Consider the following 10,499-nt stretch of genomic DNA (forward strand, 5'->3'; position numbering starts at 1 on the left):
AGAGAACATATAGACACAAGTCATAATCATTTTGACTAATCAAGTGGCAGCTTAGTAATTCCATGCATTACAAACAGTCAGTCCTTTTACGGAAATGCGTCTTTGATTCTTTCTCATCATGAAAAGGAATGTTTTTGGGATTGTAATATATTCAGTAACACACAAAAGAATAAGAAAATAAACTGAAAAGGAAGAGACATGTATGGTCAGGCATAAAGAAAATGGCACTTTGCCTATACACATGGATGGTATCTGAAATCCAAAGCTGAAAGAAAGAAAGAGAACCTCAGATGATCATTCACAACAAAACTCCTGAGTATGCCCATTACTGCACAGCCTGTGAGATTTCCTTGAAATGGTGTGTGAAGAAACCGACAATTTTGAGATAATTTCAAGCATGTGGGTTCCTCCTCCTTAATTTCCATCAACTTTGGTTGTCTGGTCATTTTTTCTCTTTACCCTTTTGCTCATTTTTATTTTCCTGTTCTGACTCTGACTTAAAAGCCACTTTCCTGAGTAAAACAATCTAGCCCAATACATTATTCAGTGTATCTGGTTTTCATCATGTGGGAATCAGAGAGTGAGTCAACAGCAGCAGGAAGGGAATATGGGGGTGAACTTCTCACTTCAACCAAACATGGTGTCAAGACAGAAGGATTTCAGCAAAGAGACAACTCTTGGTATGTTATGTTCAATGCAGAAATAGTAACTTCTGAAGATGTCACTGCCACAAAATCTTCTGTGCTAATGCTAGTGACTTGAAATTTTAGAACACACGGCAGAAAATAAATATTATAACTTCTGATAATATTGTTTTGATATGTTGATTTATTCATTTCATTTAAGCTGCTTAAACGTTTATTCTTTTTCACATGCAGGTATGTTTCAGCTGATATTCCAAGTGACCTTCTAGTTCAAATTGGAGAAGCTAAATTCCACTTGCACAAGGTACCTATCTTTTTCTTTTTTTTTTTCCTTTTCTAAAAAATAGGATATTTTATAAAGAGATCAGATACTAATGACTTGTACTGCGTTGAATTTTATGAACTTTTCTTCCCCTTTCTTGTGAAAGTATCCTTTGCTATCTCGAAGTGGAAAGGTGAACAGAATCATATATGATTCTCACGACCCTGACTTGAATAAGCTAGTTCTAGATGATCTCCCTGGAGGTGCTGAGGCTTTTGAACATGCAGCCAAGTTCTGCTATGGAATTGCTATTGATTTCACAGCAGGCAATATCTCTGGAGTAAGATGTGCTGCTGAGTATCTTGAAATGACAGAGGACCTAGAAGAAGGCAATCTTATATTCAAGACAGAAGCGTTTCTTAGCTATGTGGTTTTGTCTTCATGGAGAGACTCCATAATAGTGTTGAAAAGCTGTGAGAAGCTGTCACCATGGGCTGAGAACCTTCAAATTGTCCGAAGATGCAGTGAGTCTATAGCATGGAAAGCTTGTGCTAATCCAAAGGGAATAAGGTGGTCTTATACTGGAAGAGCACCAAAAGTTTCTAGCCCAAAATGGAAAGATTCAAGCCCTAGTAGGAATCAGCAGGTTCCTCCTGATTGGTGGTTTGAAGATGTTTCAATCCTTAGGATTGATCACTTTGTTAGAGTCATTACTGCCATTAAGGTAAAGGGTATGAGATTTGAATTGATTGGTGCTGGAATCATGCATTATGCAACTAAGTGGCTACCAGGATTAATGAATGACACAACAATCCCAGGAGATGAAACAAGCAACAGCAGTAACAGTAGTGGTGATGGCGGCGGCGGCGGTAGCTGGAAAGGTGGAGTTAATATGATTGTGGCAGGAACTAGAGATGACACTTCAAGTCTTCAAGCTAAAGATCAAAGGATGATCATTGAGAGCCTCATCAGCATAATTCCACCACAGAAGGACAGTGTCTCATGCAGCTTCCTGCTTAGGCTTCTGAGAATGGCAAACATGTTAAAGGTAGCACCTGCATTAATTACTGAATTAGAGAAAAGGGTGGGAATGCAATTTGAGCAAGCTACACTGGCTGATCTTCTAATTCCTTGTTATAATAAAAGTGAGACTGCTTATGATGTGGATCTTGTTCAGAGGCTATTAGAGCATTTTCTTGTTCAAGAACAGACTGAAAGTTCCAGTCCAAGCAGACAAATCTTTTCTGATAAGCATATGGGAAGTAACCTAAATGCAAAGGCAAGAGTGGCAAGACTTGTGGACAGTTATCTCACAGAGGTTTCCAGAGATAGAAACCTTTCCCTGACAAAGTTTCAGGTTCTTGCAGAAACTTTGCCTGAGTCAGCTAGGACCTCTGATGATGGGCTTTATAGAGCAATTGATTCCTATCTTAAGGTAATTTATTCCTGTTCCAAGGGAATAATGGAACAAGTGTTTCGTGTTTCTTAACTATGTGATTTTGAATTACCTAGAATACATGCAATTTAAGTAAAGCTTCATGGTAAAATTTGAATTAGAACTGTGAGTCTCATACTTAGCATGCTTACTATTTCCATCACATTTAAGGCAAAGTTTAATTGGTTTCAGCAGCTTTGGTGAAGCAAAGATATGCATAGCTTATATGCATATCCTGAAATCTGAATAAATGCATTTAATTCAGGTTCCAGAAATAATTACCATTGAAGTTATGTACTCGTTTATGCTAATAGTCCAAAAAAGAAGAAGAGGGAAAATCACCATCAATGCCCTCGATCTCAAATATCTCTCGGTGACATGAGATAAAAAAAAGCTCAAACTTTGGTTGTTTAGTTCTTTCACATGAATAAGATTTTCTGCAATACATTTGAGTTACAGAATAAGTTTTGCTGATGAGACATAATTTGGGATATATGGTGTTATGTACTATATCACAGATATTAGCCCAGTAAACATAAAATCAATCATTTCTCGTGCATAATTATTTCTTTATAGAAAAGGTTAGAGCTATATATTCATTGGTTTGCAAAAATAAATATGAGGAACTACATAATTCATGTGTGTTTTAACTCATTCTAGAGGGATAAGTAGGAATATTTAGTATTTTAGCTTCACATTTGCCAATGAGTTTCTACTTATTTACCTCTAATCTATGAAACAAATTAACAGGCACACCCAACACTAACTGAGCATGAAAGGAAACGGCTCTGCCGTGTAATGGATTGTCAGAAACTCTCCATTGATGCCTGCATGCATGCTGCACAAAATGAAAGGCTTCCATTAAGGGTAGTGGTGCAAGTTCTATTCTCTGAACAAGTAAAGATAAGCAATGCACTAGCAAACAGTACTACGAAAGAAGGTATGGAATCTCAGTATCAACCAATGCTTACAAACCGGAAAACACTTCTTGAAGGGACACCACAATCATTCCAAGAAGGATGGGCAGCAGCTAAGAAAGATATTAACACACTGAAGTTTGAACTTGAGAGTGTGAAAACTAAGTATTTGGAGCTTCAAAATGATATGGAGAATTTGCAGAGACAATTCGATAAGATGCTAAAGCAGAAGCACACATCAGCATGGAGCAGTGGGTGGAAGAAACTAAGCAAATTTGCAAAAATGACAAATGTTGAAAATCATGAGATGGCAACTCACATTCCAATTTCAGAAGAACAGAACAGAAAGACAACTAGAAGATGGAGAAACTCAATATCTTGAGAGACATGAAATTCTCAATGCCTAGGAAGTAATACCTCTCATATGAACTTGTGTGTTCCATACTTCTTCCTTTTTGGTCATATTTGATTGTCTTTCTTCTTTTGGACTGTATACGGGGCCTTTTCTTCTTTTACATTTTTTTTTCAAGAACAACTTAAAGTTTTTTATATACTTGTGTTACAATATGCTCCAAAGCTAAACTTTTTGCTATTATGCACATTTCTTTCATACGGCAAAACTAACTCTCAAGAGAATAGTATAAACCATTAAAAAAGTCTTCATCTATTAGTTTAAATTTTTGGGCTGAATTGATTTTTTATATGATATTAGACTCTCATGTCTTGAGTTCGTGTTGGGTATATTAATAATATAATCCAATAGTATGTTCACATATAAGCCCAATAGGTAAAAACATGGTTATTCGGGTCCATATGGGCTGTAGCCCAATAGCTTACATTATATCTAAGGTTTCCTAAGCTGGAGGTAATACTGTTGAGCATTTCAAACTTGATGTCTCTTGGTCTAATACTTTAAGCACCTCTAAACCCTTATCTCTTAAACTCATAACCTCCAACAGTTTGATCATCGTCACCTCTCATTTTCTTCATTCACCTTTCAAACTCAATAGGCTATCTTGTGAGAGGACCTTTCAAACTCAATAGGTCTCTTGTGACATTTTCTTCATCTACCTTTCAAACTCAATAGGCTCTCTTGTGAGAGGACCTTTCAAACTCAATAGGTCTCTTGTGAGTGGACGTGTTAGAGAATAATGTAAACCATTAAAAAGACCCTCACCTACTAGGTTAAACTTAATTTTTGGATTGAATTAGTTTTTTACACTAAGTATTATTTGATACATAGTAGAGAACATAGAACATATTAACATAACATAAATAATACTTTTCATGTAAATTCTTGATGGCAAAAGGACGTAATTAATGTAAATTTAAAAATAAATCATTCAAATAATGCAAATTTAAATATTAACTAAATGATGATTTGAATGGGGCGGGCTGAGTTTTTCAGCTCATTTTCAAAAACGAAATTGGACGAGTTGACTCATTTTTTGGTCGGTTGATGACGAGGTGGGGCGGGCACCCTACTCCACTTTGCCATCTCTATTCTCATATAACTGATTGTATTATTTTGAAAAATAATTTTAAATATACATTATTTAAATATTTATTTTAAATATATATTAATGATATCATTTTGCCAACTCTTGATATTTCAAAATTTTCTCCATTTTTCGTCTCAATTTTGGATGACAAATTAAAAATTATAGTTATTGACTACTCTTCTATAATATCTTATGAGCCCTACTATATGAGAGAAGTCGCTTCCAGACGAAAGACATTACGAAAGGTTCACAAGGAAAAGATAAAATGGTAAAAAAAGTATAAATTGAAAACAAATAAATAATCAAATCTTTACAAAGTATTTCTCTTACTTAAATAGAATAGTACCATATGATAATATTTATATAATTTTACAAATTTAAGAGGTTGATTGCTTTAATTAAAAGTATAAGATTACAAATTAGACAAGCCTCTAAATTGAAAAGACTTGTGCAACTTAGCTTTGAAAATTATTTTAAAAATAAAAAAGTTATACCAGAACGTAAATGAAGAAACATGATTAGATGTTCCAACTTAAATCTTGTCATCCTGCGTGCAAATAGTGATACAATTATAATGTGACAAGTCAAGATAACCAATAAATGAAGCGTTCAATGGATTTAGACACAGTAACTGTTCTTTTATTTATGCTTTCAAATCATCAGCTACAGGCTGTCATATGAGAAAGGAACAGGTGAACCTTTCTGTGTTAGTAATTATCTTTCATTGCTACTCACGATCTTAAGCGATTTGATTCTGATGTACTTTTCTATGTAAATTTGACAACATCTGTTTAGCACGGAGAAAGAGATTATTGGACCGAACAATTAGATACACAATCATACAATTAGATACACAATCATAAAATAGATGATCAATCATTCATAGTATCCTTCGTGAAAAAGGATTAAAATCTTAATTTCGAGATCCATTCTGAATTAGACTGATGAACCAATTGAAATATTTTTTAAAAAAATAAAATAAAATAAAAAAGAGAAAAGGAAAAAAAGAACATAATATATAGATTTATCTTGATTTACTTCATCTAAGTTACATTTAATAATATTTTATTATATTCTCCTTACCATACAATACTTACAAGAGGAATATAAATTAATAGGTTTAGAAATCCTAAATAAGAATAGTTATTCAATGACGTAAGCTCAAACTACTAATAAATAAATAAATTAATATAAATAAATCTAAGACTCACGACAATACCAGACGTCGTGATCCCATAGATGCTGTCCCTTACACCCCCACCGGGGAGCGGAACCCTCATTGACTTTCTTTGCATTCGGCTGACAATAATCATCATTTAAATGCAAAATATAAGTCATACTCGTATGAATCATGTAACTTAATATTAGGAATAAATTCTCTTATAAAAACAAAATTATATGAGATAATATTAATTATTCATAAATAAATTAACAATTATTCTTTAACTACTCTTTATTTTCATACGCTCTATATGACCATTAGTTTATCTATAATTAATTAAGATGGTCTTAATTCCTTATATTGTAGCTGATCTAGAAATTCTCATAATTGTATTATATAGTTTAAATTGGTTAACATTCTCCACGACTAGTTGTGGATAGTAAATTGGTAACAGTGACCATGGATGTATTTAGGCTTACAATTAGTTAAATATTAGTCATTCATTTTAGAAGCAGTTATTAGTTATTACAGTGCGTTATGGTCAATCCGATGCTGGCCAAATGCTTCTTGATAATTAATTGCATGTTATGTCTGCTAATAAGAAGACAAGATTTGTGAGTTGCTTAACCTGCGTTAATCCGATGCAATTTTAACCCGAAACCCCTTAAACGGGTTCAATAATTTCTGGACCATGCACAAATTAGTTCACCTCCTAGGAATATTCTGCAAATCAGTTATTTCTGCACAAGACCATCAAATTACACGAAAAGGTATAAATTAGATGCCAAGGCATGTATGTATCCTTATTTAACTATAACAACATTAATTATGCAATGCAGCATACGATAGGATGATATTTATAGTTATAGTAAATGCTCTGTTTTGTTTCTTCAAAGATTTAAGTGTCACTCCATTAATTATCAATATTTTTAGTTCTTTATAAAAAAATAAAATCCTCATTAAATTAATTCTTTTCTATCACAATTTTAGTTCTTTATAAAAAAGAATATACATTTGATCTAGACCCATATGAGAGGTCTCACATGCTTTTGAAGGTGTTGGGCTTTATCCACTAAAAAGATAAACCCTCTTTATAAATAAAGGATTAAATTTCATAGGTATAAACATTTAAAATCCTAATCTCTTTACTCTCATAGTAGACAGACACAATCCCATTACCTTCAAACCTCTTTTTTGTGCACAGTTATCTGTGACCTTTTGTGACTATTTTCTTCATGAGTTATATTTATCTCATTTTACATGAGATAAACAACTCTCCTACATACAAAAAGAGATTGAGTTCCATCATTTTTTTTTTCTCTCTTCTTACTTGTGAGTCCTACTTATACTTTTATTTCTACAACATGAAATAATTTTTTTTTTACAACATAAGAAAAATATATACCTTTCTTCGTATATAGATGATATTGGTCCTCAAGTCCCTTATTAATCACAATCGATTAGGATAGAACAACATTTTAAATTTTTAAGGAATTAATTTGTTTGACAAAGTATTTGGAAAACTAATGTAGACAAAATGTTTAGAGCAATAATGTATTGACACACTAATCTTTGAATAACCAAGTAGAGGGTTTCTCCTGACTCCTATAATTATTATACTAATTTGATATAAATAAAATTTTGGGTTTTTACGGATTAATTATGAATAATTTGGAAACATAAGGTTTGGAAATTATTTATTGGACTTTCATTGGGGTTGAGTTACTGTCTACCATGTCTCTTTCTGACTATATATACATTTGGGGGAGCTTCTACATTAGACAAATATGGAATGTGCCAAACTTTTTTCATACTGTGGTCAACTGCAATATCCTTATCAATTATTCAACAAATGCCAGAGTCAAGACAACTTTTTGGGTGCTGCATTATCATGCCCTGATGGGTGTTCTTCATTATCTAAGGACCACTAATCATCATGGCTTGCTTCTCAGGTTTCATTCACCACTATCTTTGTGCCTAAACCGATGCAGATGGGTAGTGATAGATAGGAACGGTCGCATTACTAGTATCTCAACTTGAGTCCCTCTGGTTTACTTAATCTAAACAATCAATTCAATTCTAAAATTCAACTTTGTAATTGACGGGACCTTCAATAATTTTTATATTTTATCTTTTTAATGCATTTCCTCAAGCAAAAGTTATTTGGATTTGAAGTGTAGATGATGCATCAGGTCTACCTTATCTGTACTAAAAAATTTCATAATATTTAATTATTTATTAATAAAATAAGGGTGAAACTCATAATCACTTAACTTCAAAGACTCTAATACCAATATAAAGCGTCATTTTAACCCAAAAACTTCTTTAACTCCTTAGCTAACTAGTAAGTGAAGGCTGATTTTATATTATGACTCTTAACACTTAGACAGTATCCCTCATTACATGGCTCAATTTTATTTTCTTACATCAACTTCTTATTTCATCTGCAGGACCGGTCCCTCTCATTAGGAAATATTTAATATGCTCCAGAACTATCTAATGATTTGGTGCTCCCTCTCACAACACTAATTTTTTCTTTTCCATTTTACTCCTGCTATTTTTTTTCTTTTCCAATTTTACCCTTCTATTTACACTAAGGGACCACTTAAAAAATAGTGGTCTCGGACCACAATAAATTCTCTCCTCTCATTATGCACACACACTGCATGATTCCCTGAGGCTTGTACCTTTCTAGTATTAACCACCACCTAGTTACCCCTCCATTTCACCTTCTCGCTTTTATTTTCATCTATTATAGCACACAAGATTTTTTTTGTTTTCTTATTTTATTAAAGATAAATTGATTTTTTGATTTATTTTATTATTGTTTTTATATATAGAATATCTTTAGGCAGTGTTAGAAGTTAGAATTGATGTTGAAGTATTAGGTGTTAATATACATTATTTGTATTAATATATATTATTTGCATTAATTAATATAATTAGTTCGGATTTGCCAGGATCAATTTTTTGATGTCGACCTGAAATAAGAGATGGACATTATTTATTTTATGTCACATGTTAGTTTGTGTCACATGTTTTTATCTTAAATTATGACAACAAAAGTGTCTCTGATATTTATGATACAGGAATGTACCATTAATTTATATAGTTAGTTCTTAATAGTTGATAGTATCATAATATTGTTTATGTTGGGAATTTAAATGAGAGGGATAAAATTTCATATCAATTAGGAATGGATCAAGTAAATATTATATAAGTGGAATAATCCATAAAATTATAGTTAAGATGTGATGTCAATTTATTTATTGTAAATTTGTAATGGATTATCAGTTAACCCATGATATGAGTGTTTTTATATATATAATGGAGCTTTTTGCCATGTTACTCCAATTTAATTATTATTTCAATAATGGGGGCTGAGTTGTCTACGTCATTTCTTTTAAGCAATGCTACAAAGTAAGGTTGCACCTTAGATTTTATTTTTATGTTACTATAGGTAACGTTCCACATATAGAAAATCAAATCATTTCAATAAATTTTTTATATTATTTTAACAAATGTTTTACTATTATTTTGGTCAGCACAAATATTACGGTAGGGTTGGGTTCTATCCATAGGGACCGATTATCCCAATTCCCAAATGCTGTGTCCAAACCAAGGGCCCAAGCAACTCATGATAAAACACTACTCTTCCCTTTCAACCACTTAGTCCAACATCCGAAACTTTCTTTTCACTTTAGAATTTATGCCAGCATGATATGCGTGCAACCTTGAAAGAGAGGACAAAAGCATAAGCTCACGAAAGAAAAGGAGGGTATAGAGTTGGAGCACATCTTTGATCCTACTGTAATATGTACTCCTTTATTAAAATTAAAAAAAATAGTGATGATTTTAGAAAAAAATAACTATACAAAAAAGGATAAAATGGTAAAGAAAATATATTATATTTTCTAAATTAAGTAAATGATACACAGAGTCTTCACTGCTATAGTACTACCGAAGATATTTCCATAGAGTGGGACGCCAGTTACCAAATGCGCAAGCATACAATCACCTAGAGAGTGCAACATTTCAGGGCAAAGAGTACTCATTTTAAGCAAAGAAGGCCACTATCATTTCCATCCGTTCAATCTGTGATCTTTAATCATCCAAAATAGTCCAAAAAAACTATAAGATAATCATTTTGGTCAACAAATTGACACCCCCATCCCGCATTTTTCTCCAACTGCAGTGGCAAAGTAACTACTATCTATTAAATAATAATGGTAGTTCAGTTGGCATCAGAAAATTGAACAGGTAGGAGTAAGAATATGTGTTCGATTCTCCTCAATATCATTTTTGGAAGGAATTTAAAGTCTTAATTCCGAGAGACCCACCACGAATCGAACTAATCACAGAACAATAAATCGATTAGAATATTTCAAAAAAAAAACAATGCCTACTATCTATTTCAGCAGTAGTACCTTTATTTCCCTACCATATATATGCATCACAAAAGAGGATAAAAAAGAAAAAAGAAAAACAAACATGCTCAGATAAACCTATCAACCAACAAAGCTACGAATCCAAAGAACCACATTTTTTCAACTTGCATATGTCCTTCAACCAAAATA

The 10,499-nt window shown here is 32.6% G+C and overlaps 1 protein-coding gene across 1 annotated transcript; it reads left to right on the forward strand.

The window, feature by feature from the left end:
* The first annotated feature begins 552 nt into the window (after positions 1-552).
* On the forward strand, positions 553-3,728 carry LOC133300058 (root phototropism protein 3-like). Its single transcript, XM_061499546.1, has 4 exons — positions 553-680; positions 879-948; positions 1,073-2,341; positions 3,092-3,728. The coding sequence occupies exons 1-4, from the start codon at positions 565-567 to the stop codon at positions 3,638-3,640; spliced, it is 2,004 nt and encodes a 667-aa protein (XP_061355530.1). The 5' UTR covers positions 553-564; the 3' UTR covers positions 3,641-3,728.
* The last annotated feature ends 6,771 nt before the right edge of the window (positions 3,729-10,499 follow it).

The sequence above is a fragment of the Gastrolobium bilobum genome, unplaced genomic scaffold, assembly GCF_033153095.1.
Source record: "Gastrolobium bilobum isolate Gb01-03AN ecotype WA unplaced genomic scaffold, APGP_CSIRO_Gbil_v1 utg4369, whole genome shotgun sequence".
NCBI lineage: Eukaryota > Viridiplantae > Streptophyta > Magnoliopsida > Fabales > Fabaceae > Gastrolobium > Gastrolobium bilobum.

Coding starts and splice junctions, on each gene's coding strand:
- LOC133300058 (XM_061499546.1), top strand. CDS start 565: ATGTGGGAATCAGAGAGTGAGTCAACAGCAGCAGGAAGGGAATATGGG. Junction 681..878: donor CAGCAAAGAGACAACTCTTG/GTATGTTATGTT, acceptor TTTCACATGCAG/GTATGTTTCAGCTGATATTC. Junction 949..1,072: donor CTAAATTCCACTTGCACAAG/GTACCTATCTTT, acceptor TTCTTGTGAAAG/TATCCTTTGCTATCTCGAAG.